This window comes from Herpailurus yagouaroundi, unplaced genomic scaffold (genome assembly GCF_014898765.1).
Source record: "Herpailurus yagouaroundi ecotype Mexico unplaced genomic scaffold, PumYag 139, whole genome shotgun sequence".
Taxonomy (NCBI): Eukaryota; Metazoa; Chordata; class Mammalia; order Carnivora; family Felidae; genus Herpailurus; species Herpailurus yagouaroundi.
The window spans coordinates 43,919,205-43,938,509 of record NW_024412394.1 but is presented as its reverse complement, the minus strand read 5'-3'; the positions used below and the strand labels follow the sequence as shown (position 1 = coordinate 43,938,509).

Sequence of the window (19,305 nt, the reverse complement as noted above, 5' to 3'; positions counted from 1 at the left end):
GTGGAATGTTGGAGAACCACTATTCTACTCTGTTTCCTATTTCATGAAAATTGTCTAATTTGCATAATGTTTTCCATAAAATTCTCTTATCCTTTTAATGTCCATGGGATCTATTTTTCCTTTCTTTCCTAACATTGGAGATTTGTAGCATCTCTTTCTTTCTTTGATGAGTCTAATTTTTTCCTTGATCAATTTCATTGGTCTTCTCAAAAAAACCAGCTTTTGGTTTCATTGATTTTATCTATTATTTGTCTATGTGCTCTTTCACTGATTTTTATTATTTCCTTCTTTAAGCTCATGCTGAATTTAATTTGTTCTTTTTCTAGGTTTTTAAGATTGAAACTTAAATAGTCGCTTTTAGGTCTTTCTTCATTCTGAACATAAGCATTTTAATGCTATAAATTTCCCTCTAATCACTTCTTTACCTGCATCCTGTAAATTTTTGATACGCTGAATTTTCATTATCATTCAGTTCAAAAGTAAATTTTCTTACAGGAAAGTTAGATCCATTGGTTATTTAGAATGTGTTGTTTAATTATCAAATATTTAGGTATTTTCAGATATCTGTTATTAAATTTTAATTAAATTCCACAGTAGTAAGACAAAACAGTTTCTATGATTGTAATTCTTTTAAATTTATGTGACTAGCTTTGTGGCCCAGAAGGTAGTCTATCCCGGTGAATGTTCCATGTATTCTCGAAAAGAAACTACTGTTGTTGGGTGGAGTTCTTTATAAGTGTCAACTAGGTCAAATATTTATATGGTTATTTCAAGTCATCTATACCCTTACTGATTTTCTATCTACCTGTCCTATCATTACCAATCAAGACAAGAGTGTTGAAATCCTCAAATATAATTGTGGATTTGTCTATCTATCTATCCTTTTAAAGGTCTTAGTTTTTTGTTTTACCTTATTTTTAAGCTCTGCTCCTAGGTATATAAATGTGTAGGATTATTACATATGCCTGATGAATTTTTATCATTATTAAATGTGCCTCCTTATCTGTACTAATATTTCTTACTCTGAAGCCTACTTTGTATATTAATATCATCACTCCAGTTCCTTTCATCAGATTTGAGGTATAATTTACATATAATAAAATTCATCAATTTTAAGTGTATAAATTGATGCACTTAAGAGAAATACAAGAAGGTGTGTAACCATCATCACAATTTATGATATAGAGTATTTCCATCCCTCCAAAAAGTTACCTGCTATCCCTTTGTGGGTCACTCTTTCCCCCACTCCTGCCATCTGATATGCTTTCTGTCTCTATAGTTTTTCCTTTTTGGAATGTCATATATATGGAATCACAGCAAATAGCATTTGGGGTTTGGGCTTCTTTGATTTAACATAATGTATTTTCAACCATGTTGTTAGTTTATTCTTTATTATTGCTTAATAGCATTCCATTGTGTGAACAGACCACATTTTGTTTACCTATTTGCCAGTACAATAGCATTTGGGTTTCTTTCAATGTGGAGCCATTCTATAAAGCTACTACAAAATTTGGGTACATGTTTCTAAAATGAAATGTGTTTCTATTTCTCTTGGACAAACATCTAGGTGTTGTATTGCCAGATCATATGGTAAGACTGGTATCTGAAACTCAAGAATGGTGGTCTTAGGGTATCTTTCTTTACCCATCAGGCTTCTATCTAATGCTAGAATCAGTCCCAACAGCTATGAAATCATGACTTCATAGTGAACACTGTGCCAGGGAACAGGAGTACACAACAGAAACTTGCTATCTATAGGTAGACATTTTAAGGCCTTAAGGCCCAATAGTGGCCACCTGTAGCCAGAAAAAAACATCAAAAGAATTCACAACTTAAGTTCCGATCTTGATTCTACTTCGAGAGTGTAAAAGGTTTTTTTTTTTTTTTAAGATTACAATAAATAACAATCTTGGAAAACGTGAACACGTGATACTATTAACCGAGCCCCAAACCCTGTTTAGAAATTCTTGTATGCAATTCAAATATACTTAAGACCTTCAAACACTATATTTAATTGGCAGATGTTACTTTTTAAGGATACAAAGAGTTTTCCTTACACAACCAATTAATTACTGTGGATATAATCTGGGCCTTGACTGCTGGTTTTGTTCAGTATTCGCACTTGCAGCAGACCTCAGTAGCCGTTTAAGACCAAAATGGCTAGAATTACCTGCCCACCCCAGCTCCCAAACGTAACTGAAAAAAGTAGAGGAGCTCCAAGGAGTTAAGGAGGCACAGACAACGGGCACCGTGTGCCTGCAGAATCTGACATTTAAATCGCCCTGCCCTTCTGGGCCAAGGCAGCCTTGGACAGGCGGGCATGTCAGAGACAGAATGTAGAGGAGAAAGGGCTGGGCTCTGCCAGGCAGCGCGCGACGACGCCCGAACCTTGGCCTTCACAGCAGCACTCGAGAAGCCCACTGGCAGGGCTGCTCCAACGCCCCCGCCGCCCTCCGCGAATCCCGCAGTAGCCGCGCAGGTGTGCGCGGTGCGCGCGCACGCAGTGCGTGCCGGGTGCGGGTCTAGCAGGCGGAGGGGCTGCTGGGCGCCTCGCGGAGGGTGGTTGGCTGGTGGGTGTCGGCCTCCCAGCCATCCCGCCTCCTTCTTGTCTCGCGCCGGCCGGGGATGCTCGCGCGCGGCGCCCCCTTGCCTGTAAGCCGGCCGTCTCGGGGGTGCGGGGGGGGGGGCGGCGGCGTGTGTGAGTAGCTGGGAGGGGGCCGCGAGGAGCTCCGCGGAGAGCTCGCCCGGGTTAGTCCGCCGTCGTCACCTGACTCGTTGGAGCAGCCACAGCTGAGGTGGGGGCGGGGATGGGAACGCGGCGCGGATCGCTAGAGAGACGCGGCAGCGCCGGCGGAGGAGGCGGCGGCGGGCGGGTACAGGCTTCTGGGGCCACGGGCGGCGGGCGCAGGGACCGCGGAGTGGAGGGCGGGGGGCCGGGCTAGGGCAGGAGGCATCGCGCCCCGGGGCACCGGCTCCGCGCGCGGCCGCACACACCCACCCGGCGCGGCTTCCCTCGGCGGCCCGGGCTCCGCTCATCCTGCGGCGGGAGGCGCCGCTCCCGGGGCGGGGTGAGTACCCGCGGCCCCTGCTCGGCCCCCTCCTCCGCGCCAGGGCAGCGCGCGGATCCTGAGAAGATAATCCTAGGGCGCGGAGAAGGGCAGCGGCTGGGTGACAGCTCCGTGGCGCGCTCGATTGCGGGCGGGGGGCTGGGCTGGGCTGTCAGCCCGTCTCTGCTCCACTGCCAGGAAGGGCGAGGCGCCGAGAGACTCCGGCGCCTCCGCAGAGCCCCCGGGCGGCCCCTGCGGCGGGGATTTGGGGGCGAGGGGAGGGGACCCGGGCGTAGGGCCTCGGCGGGCCTTTGGAGGCGGCGGTGAGGAAGGAAAGGGAGGAGAGGGCATAATATGGCGCAATGCTAGGATAATCTCCACCGCGCCCGAAGGAGGACGAGCCCACTGCTGCAGCAGCGCGAGGAGGAGGAGGAGGAGGGAAACGGCCAGGGCTTGGGTATCCGATTCAGACCCCGGAGCTTGCGGGCTACTGGGAAGAAACGCTGCGGCGGGCAAGCGAGAGGTGGGCACACGGTGGGCGCGGCGCCCAGGGAATAACCCCGACGCACGCCGGAGCTGGTCGGACACGCGGGGATCAGGTTGCAGGCGAAGTGCTGATTGACTGGGGGGGAGGGGGGCGCCGGAGGGGTGAGGCGGGAGGCACGGGGAGTGGGATGGGGACGGTGTTACGAGGCTGGAACCGGAGGGGGCTCCGTGACAGACCTACTCTGGTTCAAGACCCTTAGATCGCGTCGCAAGAGAGGGGCTTAGCGTTTTGCTAGCTCCTAGAGGTGGTACCAGGGCGGGGACGGAGGAGAAGGGAGCCGCCGTGCGGCTGGAAGAGGCAGGGCCGGGGTGCTCGGAGGGTAGGGTCTGCGGGTTTCAAGCAGGACCATCTCCCCTTCTTTCCCACAGAAGAGGAGGCGATAGACTTGGCCGGAGAAGATGTCGGGCCAAACGCTCACGGATCGGATCGCCGCCGCTCAATACAGCGTGACAGGCTCCGCTGTTGCGAGAGCGGTCTGCAAAGCCACCACTCATGAAGTGATGGGCCCCAAGAAAAAGCACCTGGACTGTAAGCATCTTTTTATATAAGCGGGACATGCGCATGGCAGAGGCGCCCTGGATGCCGGCGTGCGGCCTGGGCTCGCAGTCTGTAATGCTGCGGCTTTCAGAACTCCCAGCTGAGCTCCAAATCTCCAGAGGTGGAGGTGTTGCTTTGGGGCAACCCTGAAACCTTGTGTTTGAGCCATTTTTTTTCTCCTGTTGACCTCCAAGGTCTTGGTGGAGAAAAAAAAAAAAAAAAAACAAAAAAACTTGTATGTATTAATACTATGAAATACTGAGAAATTGCACATTCTGGATTAGGCACTTTTCACCTTTCTTTCTTTCTTTCTTTCTTTCTTTCTTTCTTCCTTTCTTTCTTTTTCCACACACCACTCCTTTATCCAGGTTATAGGAAATCAGGGGTTGAACAGTCATAACCCTCCCCCACCCCCCAAAAAGAAAAAGATGAAATTATAAAAGGTCACATTTATCACCCTAGTTTTCTAAATACATTTTAAAAGTGTCATCTCTTTCACTGTGGCTGCTGAGGTTTTGTGTGAGTGAGTGAGTGAGTGTGTGTTGTACATAACCACACCAAACTGAAATAAATTCAAGCTATTGAATGAGGAAATTGAACTTCAGAGATCGTGGAGATTTCATTTTACACATCCTGGCACACTTCTTTGTCCCATTCTCGGAAGCTGCTGGGCAGAATGACTGCTGTGGTCACAAAATGGATGTGCTTTTTCCAGCATTTGTGATGGTGCACTTTTACATGAAAACGTTTCATTCATAATGCTTTCTTTTTATATTTGTTATTTGATGGAAAACAGCTTTAATCTAGTTTAGAATCTGATATAAAATTTTCACATGATTAACGCTGTAAATACTTAGTTATTGAAAGACAAACAGGGACTTAGAAAAAGGCACTCACTGGGTTTAGGTGTTGAGACTCTTTATAGGTAAGGCTCCATCAGCACATGTCCTCTAGCTGATTCAGCTCTAGCTGTTCAGTCTCGTTGACCTGCTTAGGAACTGCTCTGTTATGATGTTTGTTGATAAAGGTCAGTGCTGGCATAATAGACACAACTATAGCCATACCCATTTCCTATGCCCATTTTCTGAGTTTCTTTTGCTTCAGGCCTTCCCCAGTGTCTGCCTTGTGCAGCAGAGAAAATGGCACCAGTGTTAGAATTGACTTTAGTCCTATTATCTGTAAGAGCACAGCTTGATGAAGCATACAGCTGGACATTGTGAGGGTCATCCAGGCTTGTGAAGCTGTTGTGTCACAGAATTGAATAATTTTGCTTCTAGAAGCTTGTCTGAGGGGAAAACACCATTACCCCTTTCCTGGGGGAGTTTCTAACAAAATTTGTTGATTATGGTATCATGTGTTATATGTGCAGTACAGGAAGGAAGAGGCCACCAGGGCCAGGGCACCTAACAGGAGTGGAAATTATAAATTCATGACCAGCTCATTTTGCTGCAGCATGCTGAATCATTTAGCCATCTTTCCATCAGTTTCCCCAACTCTGGAAAGATGACTCATGTCTTAAAGGTATGTGTCAGTCTAGCAGATATTCATTAATAAAGAAGTTATAGGTTATTGATTTGCTAAATGCTATGAAAGTGATAGATCAGTATATTGATACATATCATAAACATTCACAGGTTTGAGCATTTCATCAAAACATTATTCAGATAAAGACCCACTTTTCCATATCTAAATATTTAGTCGCCTTAGTATTTTAGATCTGGAAAAGTCTCTTAAAAATTTTCAAGGTGGGAGGTTTTCCAGTATCTCCAGCATATGTTACTGAGTGGGGTGATTTTGAAGATGTGGAACATAAGGGGGAGATTCTGTACTTAGGAAGCAGATGAAGCAGGAATTGGTATTGAATTAGTGTGAATAATCATAAGAGCTAAACATTTATTGAGCAGTTAGTATATGCCAGGCACTGGGCTTTACATTATTAATTTATTGCTGCTTAACAGGTTCAGGAAAGGTAATTAACTTTCACAGCTTTTAACCACTGCACTTAACTATTGTCTGTGGCTTATTGAGTAATATTTTCTGTGGGGGGCTGTGGGGAGGAACAGTATTAGCCTGAATGGTTAATCTCCAAAACACCTATCCTGTTTGTATGGCTTTGTGTGAAATCATGCAGCACAACCCATGCTCTATTGCAAATCTCTATGGTATGCATGAAGACTTTTGAATTTGGTCACTTAAAAAAATGAGCAAAAGGCAAGCACTGAACAGTATTAGTTTTATTTTTAACATTTTAGTTTTTGAATAAGTAATAAAATAAAAGAGCTGCACTTAAATACAACCTTAGGGCAAAATTTGGAAAGATAGATATCACATTATTGATATGTCCTATCTTAAGAAAAAATGACATGGAAAATTTGAGTATACAAATATTGTTATATTTATATGCATTTTAAGAGGGCATTTTACTTGGAATTCCTTGTGAAGTTCCTTTAAATAATAGTAGACTACCTTAGCAATTTTTTCACAGGTTTTCGGTAACATAACAGTTATAACAGTGAGTCACATCCATTATTAGGACATGCAAACACATAACTAAGTTTCCCTATAGGCATTGAAGCACTCTTAAGTAATGTTTTAGTATTGAAAATACTAAATAGTAGTTGGGAGGAAAAGAGCATAATGTAGAGTGGAAACAAAAAAAAAATTAGCTTGATTTGTGTATAACTTTTTAGTTTGGAATTTAGGTTGGAAGGTTATAAGATTAAAGTTTATGGTTTTGTGATTTTTTTTGCAGATATTGGATTAATGGAATAGTCTCTGAATATTATTTAAAGTATTGGTTTAAAATATGATTTTTTTTTCTGTTTGGGTTGATAGGCCAAGAAAATTGGGGTTAATTCTAGTGGTTTATAAAATGATGCTTAATGGTATGTGATTTAAACATTTAAAGGAATGATTTGTTAACATCTGAGGGCAGAGCGAAGGTGGAGATAAAGAAACTCTAGGCATATAGTCTCAGATTTCCCCCCTTTTCAGTAACAGTAAGTTTCTTAGAGGAAAAATATATTCAGAAAAAGCTTCACCATGATCAGCAGATATTTATTGAATTTAAAGTAAATTAATATTGGGGCTCCTGGGTGGCTCAGTTGGTTAAGTGTCCAACTCTTGATTTTGGCTCAGGTCACGATCTCACGGTTCTGCTCATGAGATCGAGCCCTGTGTCAGGCTCTGTGCTAACAGCATGGAGCTTGCTTGGTATTCTCTCTCTTCCTCTCTCTCCTCCCCCACTTGTGAGAGGGCATGCGTGCACATTCTCTCTCTCACAAAATAAACATTAAAAAATAAATTAATATTTTATAGTATATATTTTACGGTATGTTTGAATTATGTAAAACTTTTATTCCATACTCTGCTATAATAATCTTGCTCCTTGCACGTGAAAATTAAATACTTGACCAATGTTAGTTTGACATTAGTTTTTCTGGGTCCCTTTATACATCTTTGTTTCCTTTTCTTTGTAACTTTGTGTACCTATTTGGTAACACATGAAATATCCAGGATTCAGCAAGTATTTAACTTTTGGTTACAACTGTTGTGTATTTCAGTTGCTTTTCCTTTTCTGTTTTGTAGTTGATGGCCTGCCCAAGTCAAATAATAAAGAGATAAGATCCAGTAGGGCACCTAGTATCTGCCCAAGTGCTGTATCACAGTTAAAGAACAACCAAAAAATAGAATCGGCCCAATGTAACACCTGCAGGGAGAAATTTGGAAAGTTTGGCAGCCTAATATTCATTTCTGTTAATAGCTCTTACAAACAACTTCTATATATGTCCTGTGGTTAAAAAACCCTATTTAACATTATCAAAATTTAAACATAGACATTTATATCAAACCAAACCTCATGAAAAGCCAAATTGGGTATCAATAATGCAATTTTTTTCCATTTTAAACATCTTGAGGGTTTTTAATAATGAGCTTATGCTACATAATGAACAAGTGATTCGAGTTCTGAATCTTATGTTTGAGGGATACTGACTGTCATTTTAGAAATGAGTTCTATCCTCCCAAATTAAGAAAAAGATGTTACTTCGTATTACAATATCTATAAAAGTAGTGGGAGATATGGATTATGTTTTGATTCAAGGCAAATATTGGCAACTTACCACAAGATTCCTACTGTTTTAATTTTATTCATAAAATATCTGCAAATAAGACATATTGTGAGTATATATAATGAAAATTTAACCTTAAAAGTTTATTTGCTTTACAGAAGCTTGCTTAGTATAAATAAAATATATTTTGATTTATAGAAATGCTATTTGCATGCTAATTCAGTTGATACCATATTTATACTTGTGATAACTGAAAAAAATCTTTCTATAGTGCATAGATCCAAAAAATAAAGACTATTGAATAAAATTAATAGGATCGATGTATAAAAGTTTACTGAACACTAGAGTAACTTTCAACATGAGAAGTGTTTTTTACTTCTATTTTACTTTTATCCCACTTTTTTACTTTTTTTTTTTTTACTTTTTTACTTTTTTACTTTTTTTACTTTTTTTACTTTTTTTTTTACTTTTATTTTACTTTTTTTTTTACTTTTTTACTTTTATTTTTTATTTTACTTTTTTTTACTTTTTTTACTTTTTTACTTTTTTTTTTATTTTTTATCCCACTTTTTTTTTAATCCCATATTTTACTTTTATCCCACTTGTTCTCATTTCACTATTTGTTATTGACTAAATACACCCTCTCATTTTTCTGTACCAAGGCACGCTCCATTCCTCCTTGATTTCACCAGAAGACCCAGTCTAGGTGTGGAGATGGAGGAGATAGTATTTTTTAGGCAGTGAGGAAGAGCCAGGGGAAATCACTTCTGAAAAAGCATTCGAGTCAATGATCATTTATACAGTAAATCTGTAAAGACGCCAATCTGTATGGTCCTGTGATGTTCCCAGACAACACTCAGCATTCTGGGAGAGGGTGGAGAGATCATGTGAGGTTTGGGGGCTGGCAGGAGCAGGAAAAGCAGAAGAGTGGCAAAGAGTCTCAGGTAATAGTAAGGAGCATGCTTTAGAAATGACTTAAAATTGGGGTGCCTGGGGTGGCTCAGTCAGTTGGGCATCTGACTTCAGCTCAGGTCATGATCTCACAGTCTGTAAGTTCAAGCCCCGCATCAAGGCTCTGTGCTGACAGCTCAGAGCCTGGAGCCTGCTTCAGATTCTGTGTCTCCCCCTCTCTCTGCCCCTCCCCTGCTCATGCTGTGTCTCTCTCTGTCTCAAAAATAAATAAAAACATTTAAAAAATTTTTAAAAAACAATGACTTAAAATAGTTAAGCAGGCTTTATATCAACTGTTTTTTCCTGGATCTTTTTACTTCCAAATTTTCAGAGAAATCTTTTTTTTTTTTTTATGGTATAATATTCTATCTGGGTCACTTTGGATATTTTTTTCTCCTTTGGTGATCACTGTAGTTAGCAGATACTTTCTTAGAACCAGTATATAATTGGTAACTCACAATTTTTTAAAAGTTGCAAAACTTGTATATATAGAAAAAAATAAAATTAAGAGTAGGTAAATGTATATATTAATTGCAATATTAGCTTGTAGTATTTTAGATTAAAATCTAGATTTTTGATACATTGCCATATTAGCTTTAATGTTTAATAAATGGCTGCTGAAGTCTTGTAATTTAATCTGTGCACTCAGTTGCTATGGATCTATCTCTTAGCTTTTCACAAATATCCTTCCAAATATCTTACCTCCTCTTTTCAGATTGATTGATGCTGGGATGGGATGTTCTTGGAGCTTATCTAGGTTTCAGTAACTTTGTAAAGAAGGTCAGAAGTGACATATAACCTTCTTCCCTGAGAGCCTAGGATGCTTTCCTTAACAGAGTTGTATTTTAGGTGGCTCAACTCCTGAGCCAGCTGCTATTAAGTGAGCCTTCAAATATAATCATAGTTCAATTAAATAATTTGAAAAGCCCCATTTCTTTCCATTAAAAAATATTTATTCAGGGCGCCTGGGTGGCTCAGTCAGTTGAGCGTCCAACTTTGGCTCAGGTCATGATCTTGTGGTTTGCGTCCAGCTCTGTGCTGACAGCTCAGAGCCTGGAGCCTGCCTCAGAATCTGTGTCTCCCTCTCTCTCTGCCCCTACCCCGCTTGCTCGCTCTCTCTCTCTCTCTCTCTCCCCCAAAAAATAAATAAACATTAAAAAAATAAAAAAAATATGTTTATTCAGTTCCACCTTGTTTGCAAATTCTTTTCTCTTTACAGAGAAACACCATTTGCTTGTGAAGGGAAATGTTGGCTGTCTTTTTTCTTAGGGGTTTATGTAATGTGCTCTATGCTTTGTTTCTCATTAAGGAGAGAATAGTAGAATGGCATACCCAGTGTCAGTTGCATGATGACCTATAAGACAGGATGGAGTCTTCCTAGGAGCAACTTGATGACAGCCCAAACCAGAGAGAGAATTGTACCCAAAACCCCACAGCCTTTTTACACCTGGGTTCCTGCTCTCTCTTCATTTGTTCCAAATGTGTGAGGATCCCTCCTGCCTTCCCATGTGTACATAAAATGTCTCTACTATGCATCTTTAAGAAGGATTTAATGTTTTCTAAAGGATTTTGTGATATGCCATTCCTGGCTACTCAAGAGAGAAGCTGCATTTTTGTCTACTTTGTGTGGTTTTGCTTTTTGGCCTGATCATTAATTATCCTCCCAGGGTTAGCACTTTTATTTTATTTTTTTTATTTAAAAAAAAAATTTTTTTTTAAACATTTATTTACTTTTGAGACAGAGAGAGACAGAGCATGAACGGGGGAGGGGCAGAGAGAGAGGGAGACACAGAATCGGAAGCAGGCTCCAGGCTCTGGCCCAGAGCCTGACGCGGGGCTCGAACTCACGGACCGCAAGATCGTGACCTGAGCCGAAGTCGGACGCTCAACCGACTGAGCCACCCAGGCGCCCCAGCACTTTTATTTTAAATGATAACTCTCCTCCTTTCTGTATCAGTTATTCTGTCATCTGTATCTTTAACCTCTCCTCCTATCTCTCTCATGAGCATTTTCAAGTATCTCCATGTAAAACAAGGTCACCGACACACAGCCCTCCTTGGATTCTATGACCTCTTCCAGCAGCCAACCTGTTGTCCCTTGCCTTTCTTTCACAGCCAAGCTTCTTGAAACAGAAGCTCACCATTCCAAAGAAAACAAACACAAGTCTACCCCTCTTTGGATATCCTGTGTCTTTGGCTTAACCCAAGTGTGAACTACTAGGATTGTTGTCAGGTTCTAGGCATTGCCCACCGAATTGGTCAAGCCACTAATTTGAGAGTTTCCCCTCATCTGTCACATCCAGTCAGTGATCAGTTGTTAAAAAAACTCTCTGAAATGTCCTTCTTAACTGTTTCTGCCTTGGTTTAAATCAGTTACAAACCTCATTTGTAAAACAAAGGTGAGTAATGTTACCTACGTGTTATCTTTGGTGAGATATTATGCATGTGAAATACCTGGCCCAGAGCTTGACTCACAAATGTGCACTGAACATCAGTTATGACTACCGCTGTTTCTAGTACAATCGCTATTGGTGCTACTGTTGCCCTTACTCATACCATTACTGCCACTACCACCACCATAACAACGGACATGACCATTAGTGATTTGCCCTTACCACTTCTCCACGATTGTTTTTTGCCCCCTCCTTTCATTTACTTCAGTTTGTGCTTTAATTCCAACTTTCTCTTTCTATAGTTTGAAAGCTTAAAATACATATTATTTCTGTTTCTTTTCATGATCACCTTTAAAAATGTAGTATATCTACTTAAAGTCTAAAGTAGAACAGTATCTTTTTATTTTCTCCTAAAGAAGAGAAATTTAGAAACTTCAGTCACCCACTTCTCACTTACATGCTATGTTGGCTAGTGTTTTAATTCTATCATAGTTTTAACTCCCACAGTTAGACATTATTATTTGATACAGGCAGTGTATATGCAGGTAAACCCTCCTTGACTTTACCATTCCTTCATTATGTCTAAGATTTTCCAGAACTATATCCTTTTAAAGCTCCTTAAGTGAGGCTCTTTAGTAGTAAACTCTATTTTTGTCTAAAGATAAATTTGTCCATATTTTTGAATGATAGTTCATATATCTTATATATATGTATTTTTTTTCTATATAGTTTATATATAGTTGTTTTTTCTTGGAACATAATTTCACTCTTTTGGCTACTGTTGTTCCTTGTAAGAAGTCATCTATGAGTCTACATGTCTTTAGGTAATCTCTTAGTACTTGTGGCAGCTTCTAAAATCTTATCTTGTCCTGCTGTAGTGCATATGTGTATAAATGTAGCTTTTTTTTTAATTTTAATTTCAGTATAGTTAATATAACAGTGTTGTTTTAGTTTCACAGGTACCATATAGTGATTCAACAGTTGTATACATTACTTAGTGCTCATCACTCTTAATCCTCCTCATCTGTTTCACTCATCCGCTCCCACCTTTCCTCTGATAACCATCAGTTTGCTCTCTATGTTTTGGTTTCTCTCTTTTTTGTTGTTGTTCTTTGTTTTGTTTCTTAAGTTCCACATATGGGTGAAATAATATGGCGTTTGACTTTCTCAAGCTGACTTATTTCATTTAGCATTATACTCTCTAGATCCATCTGTGGTGTTGCAAATGGCAAGATTTCATTATTTTTATGGCTGAGTAATATTCCATTGTGTGTGCGTATGTGTATGTGTGTATACCACATCTTCTTAATCCCATTCATCTATTGATGGAAACTTGGACTATGTCCATAAATTGTCTATTGTAGGGGCACCTGGGTGGCGCAGTCGGTTAAGCGTCCGACTTCAGCCAGGTCACGATCTCGCGGTCCGTGAGTTCGAGCCCCACGTCGGGCTCTGGGCTGATGGCTCAGAGCCTGGAGCCTGTTTCCGATTCTGTGTCTCCCTCTCTCTCTGCCCCTCCCCCGTTCATGCTCTGTCTCTCTCTGTCCCAAAAATAAATAAACGTTGAAAAAAAAATTGTCTATTGTAAATAATTCTGCAGTAAACATAGGGATGTATATATCTTTTTTAATTAGCGTTTTCATATTCTTTGAGTAATTACCCAGCAGTGGAATTACTGGATGATATGATAGTTTTATTTTTTATTTTCCGGGAATCTCCATACTGTATAATGGCTGTACCAGTTTGTATTCCCACCAACATTGCAAGAGGGTTCCTTTTTCTCCACATCCTCACCAACACACTGTTTCTTGTGTTTTTGGCTTAGCTATTCTGGCAGACATGAAGTGATACTCACTATAGTTTTGATTTGTACTTCCCTGATGAGAAGTGATATTGAGCATCTTTCATGTGTTTGTTGGCCATCTATGTGTCTTCTTTGGAGACATGTCTGTTCATGTCTTCTGTCCATTTTTTACTTAGATTATTTGACTTTTTTTTGGTTCTGAGTTATATACATTCTTTGTAGATTTTGGTTACTAACCCTTATTCAGATATGTCATTTGCAAATATCTTCTCCTATTCAGTAGGCTGTCTTTTAGTTTTATTGTTTCCTTCACTATGCAGAAGCTTTTTATTTTGATGTAGTCCCAATAGTTTATTTTTGCTTTCGTTTCCCTTGCCTCAGGGGACACATCAGAAAAATATTGCTGTAACTGATGTTGGAGAAATTACTGCATGTGCTCTTTTCTAGGATTTTTATGACTTCACATCTCACATTTAGGTCCTTAATCCATTTTGAATTTATTTTTGTGTATAGTGTAACAAAGTGTCCCAGTTTCATTCTTTGGCATGTAGCTGTCCAGTTTTCCCAGCACCTTTTGTTGAAGAGACTGTTTCCCATTGCATATTCTTGCCTCCTTTGTTGGAAATTAATTGACCATATAGTAGTGGGTTTACTTCTGGGGTCTCTATTCTGTTCCATTGATCTATGTGTCTGTTTTTGTGCTTGTACCATACTGTTTTAATTACTATAGCTTTGTAGTGTATCTTGATATCTGGGATTGTGATCCCTCCAGTTTTGTTCTTGTTTTTCAAGACTGCTTTAGCTATTTGGATTTTCTTTTCTTTTCTTTTGTGGTTCTGTACAGATTTTAGGATTGTTTGTTTCTAGTTCAGTGAAAAATTATGTTGGTATTTTGGTAGGGATTTCATTAAATCTATAGATTGCTTTCAGTAGTATAGAAATTTTAACAATATTCTTTCAAAGCCATGAGCATAGAATGTCTTTCCATTTCTTTGTATCATCCTGAATTTCTTTCATCAGTACTTTATAGTTTTCAGAGTCTAGGTCTTTCACTTCCTTGGTTAAGTTTATTCCTAGGCATTTTATTTATGTATTTATTTTGGTGCAATTGTAAATGGGATTGTTTTCTTAATTTTGCTTTCTACTACTTTATTATTACTATATAGAAATACAACAGATTCCTGTATTTTGATTTTGTATCCTGTGACCTTAATGAATTCATTTACCTGCTCTAGTAGTTTTTTGGTGACATCTTTGGGTTTTCTAGATCATGTCATCTGAAAATAGTGAAAGTTTTACTTCTTCCTTGCCAATTTTGAATGCTTTTATTTCTTGTTCTTGTCTGCTGTGGCTAGTAGGACTTCCAGAACTATGTTGAATAAAAGTGGTGAGAATGGACATGATTTTGTTCCTGATCTTAGGGGAAGAGCTCTCCATTTTTCACCATTGAGTATGATATTAGCTATGGATTTTTTGTATATGGTCTTTATTATGTTGAGGTATGTTCTCTCTAAACTGACTTTGTTGAGGATTTTTATCATGAATGGATGTTGTACTTTGCCAAATGCTTTTTCTACATCTATTGAAATAATAATATGATTTTTTTCCTTTCTCTTATTGATGTGATATATTGCATTGATTTACAAATAATGAACCACCTTTGCATGCCTGGAATAAATCCCACTTGATTGTAGTGAATGATTTGTTAATGTATTGTTGGTTTGGTAATATTTTGAGGATTTTTGCATCTATGTTCATCAGAGATACTGGCCTATAGTTCTCTTTTTTTGTGGTGTCTTTATCTGGTTTGGTATCAGGGCAGTGCTGGCCTCATAGAATGAATTTGGAAGCATTCCTTCCTCTTAGATGTGGCTTTCTTTTATTTATCCTCTTAACACTAAATCTTTTCATTATATTCTTCTATCTCATTATATCCTTATATAACATTTATAGTTTCAAATGCTTTTTTTACTGTTTAGCATGCTTTGTTTTTCAGGTATCTTCCAGTTTATTAATTATCTCTTTATGTTGTGTCTGCTTTTACTCATCCTTTCGTTTCGAATTTTATTCATTAATATTTTTCATTTTTGAAACTTTTCAAATTTGCTCTTTTTTGGATGACATAGATTTCTTACTCACATTTTTGAGTTCCTCTTTTGTTTATTCACCATTTGGAACACAGTTCACTTTATATTTGTATCTCATAGATCCATTACATGAAGTTCTGTGTCTGCTACTGTTTTTGACTGACTGACTATTGTGAAATGTTTCCTCACGTGTTTTATAATTTTGGACTTCATATGTGGGAATCCTGAAAATTTAGGATAACCTAGAGAGGATTTGTGTTTGCTTCTGTCAAATCCCACAAGTGCTACTGTCCTGTGGGCACCTTAAGGTGGTTTCTGCTATTGGAGTTTCCCATCCAGTGCAAGTCTAGGTGTGTAATTCAAAGTCTAAAAGGCTCAGAATACCAAAGTTCTTTTTTATAAAACATTTTATAGCAGAACTTGACCTTATCCAGTCTTTATGTTTCCTACCATCAAAGTTTGTATGTTGAACTACATACAAACTACAGAAATATTGTTGTATTATAGTCTGCTGTCCAGATTCGACTGGGGTGTTATGTTAATATATGGCGTATGTTAATATATGGCATATGTTAATATATGGCATATGTACCATTTTACTTTTGTAAAATCTGAACAATCCTAAATTCTGAAACACATATGGCTCTGAGGGTCTTGGATAGAGGAGTGTGAATCTGTAGTCTAAATATGAGTCACCAACTTGGACAAGGGAAAAGCTATGGTTATAAAAGCCCTAGATATTTCTTCTTTTTCCTTCATTTACCCAGAACCTAGACTGAGTAGGACGAGCTTTTGTCTTCCTTTGCTGGAAGTTGTTCTTTTTTGTTTTTGTTTTTTCTTCTTATTTTACAAACGGAGTAACCCTTTGAGGATCCCAGCTTTCTGTGGAGGTCTTTATTCCAACTAGTCACCTTGCTTAGTCTCAAGACCTTGTTTCCTGTTCCCCATAGGGCTGTTAAAATCTAAGCCTCCTGGCCTCTCAGATTAACACATGGCCTCAAGCAGCCTGCTCTTCAGTATCACTTTGCCGTGTGTTTTTCTGCATCTTCTTTCTGTTTTGGCCTTGGGGATTGCTCTTATTTTCTTGTGAGGTCACCCAAATGAGTGGAAGGATGACAGTAATATTTACCCAAATTATCAGGTGTGCTTTTTTCCTGTATGCTAGAGATGCAAGCAGCCTGTTTTCCTATCCTCTGTTCTTTCCTTCCACTCCCCATACACACCACAGTTCATTCCTGAGAAACTTTGAAATTCATTAGGTTCATCTATTCTCTGTATTACTTTTTGTCCTTTATGCAGTTTCTGTGTTTTAACGTATTTTTAAAATTTCACTTCCAAAACCTAGTTTAGTCATTCTTTCTCAGGACTTTGATGGCCCCCCATGCATGCATCCCTGCCATATCACTCACGGGGCTGCAGAGGGATCCTGTTTAGTAGAATTTCTTGTTCCCTCTATTCTGCAGTTTCATTGAGGCTGCCTTATCTCTAACACCAAACATAGCATGGGAGCCGGTTTTGGTAAACCTTTAGTGAATGATTTTTTATTTCAGATTTCACATCTCCCAAATTTCAGAACTTTTTTGTTCTTATAAACTTTCTCTTTAAAGATTTTACTTTTACTTGCTAACCTTTCAGAAGAGCAAGGAGTTTAACTTGATTCATTTTCTCTCAAGGTTTTGAAAACCAAAGTGTAATATTAGAGGAAATAAAACAACTAAAAGAAACATTAAGTTGCTTAATGTACATAGCTGTACATTTCCTGATGGTCTTTTAACACTTGCATTCCTGTGACATGATAAAAATGTTATTTGGGAGAAAATTATATCCTGACGTGAAAAGATTTTTTTGGTTGTAAGTTAAAGCATATGTGTACTTCTCTTGATGGATGTCATCAATAATTAGGTAGTATATGATTATTAATATTAGAGAAAATTCTTCACTAGCATTTATTGTGTGTATATGTGGGTACCTATTTGCTTTAGTTTGTTTTGAGTTGGATGCAGTTAGGTAGCGTTGTTTTTCAGTATCCACCTTATAATTCACGAGTGTATACATTATGAGTAGTAGGGATAGTTATAGAAGAAAAACATTATTTCAAAGTAGCTGTATACTTTTAATTTTCATTGAAATGATATTCACCATTCATGATTCACTAACATGATAATATCACCATTGAGGGTTTTAGAAAAGCTATGAAGAAAGGGGACAAGCTTAAGCTAAAATTTTGGGTTGTGTTTGCTTTGTAAAGAGAGCAATAAATGTTAGCATATTTAATTTGGCTTTAATTTCACTTGTTTGTAGAAATTAGAAATTACTTTCAGTATTGAGGCTTTTAGTAGCTTATTTAGCACGATGCCATTATTTATTCATTTAACAAATATTGGGTGTTTACTAAATGTCAGGAATCATTCCAAGAGGCAAGGATAACATGGTGAACAAGATACATATAGTTCTTGGCAGCTTATTAGGGGAGAAAATGAAAGAAATAATTATGAGTGGCTCAAAAAGAATTAAGTGCTAACAGGGGAAGTAAAGACCCCAATGGAGGTACATTGCTGAAGTGATGTTTAAGCTCAGACCGGAAGAATGAGTGGACTACGTAGGTGAGGGACAGATAGGAGCTGCTGCACCCTTCTCTAAGAAGAGGTTCAGAGAGAGCAGGGCACACTGTAGGAATTTAAATAATTTAAGGGTTACTGGAAAACTAAATTTAAGAAGGCTAAGAATGTTAAGAAGCAAGAGCTGAGTTGTGGATGGTGACCAGATGTGGAGGGCCTTCTAAAGCTGGAGGGAACCTTCATTTTCACAGATAAGGAAGCTAAGTGCCAAGGAGGAAAAACTATACATTCTATATGGGTTAATCCTGAATAATTCCTATCTGTCTGCCTTGAGCAGGTGCCTTAATGGGTTATTGTTTTGTTCACCTAGTTCTGATTGCTCTGTTGATGCCAGGAAATAATATCTGTGTGAGTCACATGGGAAATGGAAAAATATTTAAACATATATACATACACACCCACATACACTTTAGAAGTCTGAATTCAAATTCACCATAAATGCAAACCAAACCCAGGGCACTTCTGGCACAGTGGACAGTCACGAAGCAGCCCCTAATGGCATTCTAGGATGCGCCTTGCCAGTCTGACCTCTTTTTATCTTTTTCCTCTTTTTGTCTGTTGCTTGGTTGTTGGGTCATAGTGCTAACACCAGAGAATGCTACCTCTGCCATTGGTGACAGTGAAGACTAAAAAGGTTACAGATGTGTGTAACTTAGTTGAAAGTCTTAAAAACTGTGTATTAAACAAACTTTAAAGGCCTTTTAGTTCGACCTTATTTTTTGATGACAGAATTTATAACATTCCTTAACTATTACCAGTGAAATAATAGAATTTTATAATCAGGCTTAACTGTTAACAGTCCAAAACAAACCAAAAAAAATCAAAAGTAACCCCCCCAAATCACCATATATATTATGTGTATCTAAGTACGTTTATGCCATGTTTCGCTGGGTTTGTTAGTCTGTTACTGTCAAAGAAAAAACCTAAGTTATTAATATTGAGGTTAAGTAAATATCCAAGTGAAGAATTTTATTGTTCTCCTGTTCTTTCCAAAGCTAGTTGTTTCCACATTATCATCTTCTGTAATTCTTTTCCTTAAGAGAAGTATTAAAAATACCAGGAAATATTTTATTATTTTTCCTTAAAAGCTGGAATGTAATTTTAGAAAACTTTCTATAATCTCAATGTCAACTTGATTAGCTTCAAACTGTATGCTTTACAGACCCTCCATCATCTGCCTAAACCATTCAGTTTGGCCATGGCTTCACAAAGTTTTGTAATTTTTGTCTCCCTAATTCACGAGGGTTGCGAC

The 19,305-nt window shown here is 38.8% G+C and overlaps 1 protein-coding gene across 14 annotated transcripts in view; it reads left to right on the top strand.

The window, feature by feature from the left end:
• Positions 1-2,542: 2,542 nt before the first annotated feature.
• The window catches only part of SNAP91 (synaptosome associated protein 91), a 153,789-nt gene continuing 137,026 nt past the window's right edge, over positions 2,543-19,305 (top strand). For 12 of the 14 annotated variants that reach the window (XM_040474074.1, XM_040474073.1, XM_040474067.1 and 9 more), the window contains exons 1-2: positions 2,543-2,652; positions 3,963-4,122. In XM_040474074.1, the coding sequence (XP_040330008.1) occupies positions 3,993-4,122 (130 nt within the window). In that variant the 5' untranslated portion in view covers positions 2,543-2,652; positions 3,963-3,992. Of the gene's footprint in view, positions 2,653-2,937; positions 3,069-3,375; positions 3,571-3,962; positions 4,123-19,305 lie in introns of those variants that run through there. The other 2 variants (XM_040474060.1, XM_040474062.1) reach the window with 2 other exon arrangements.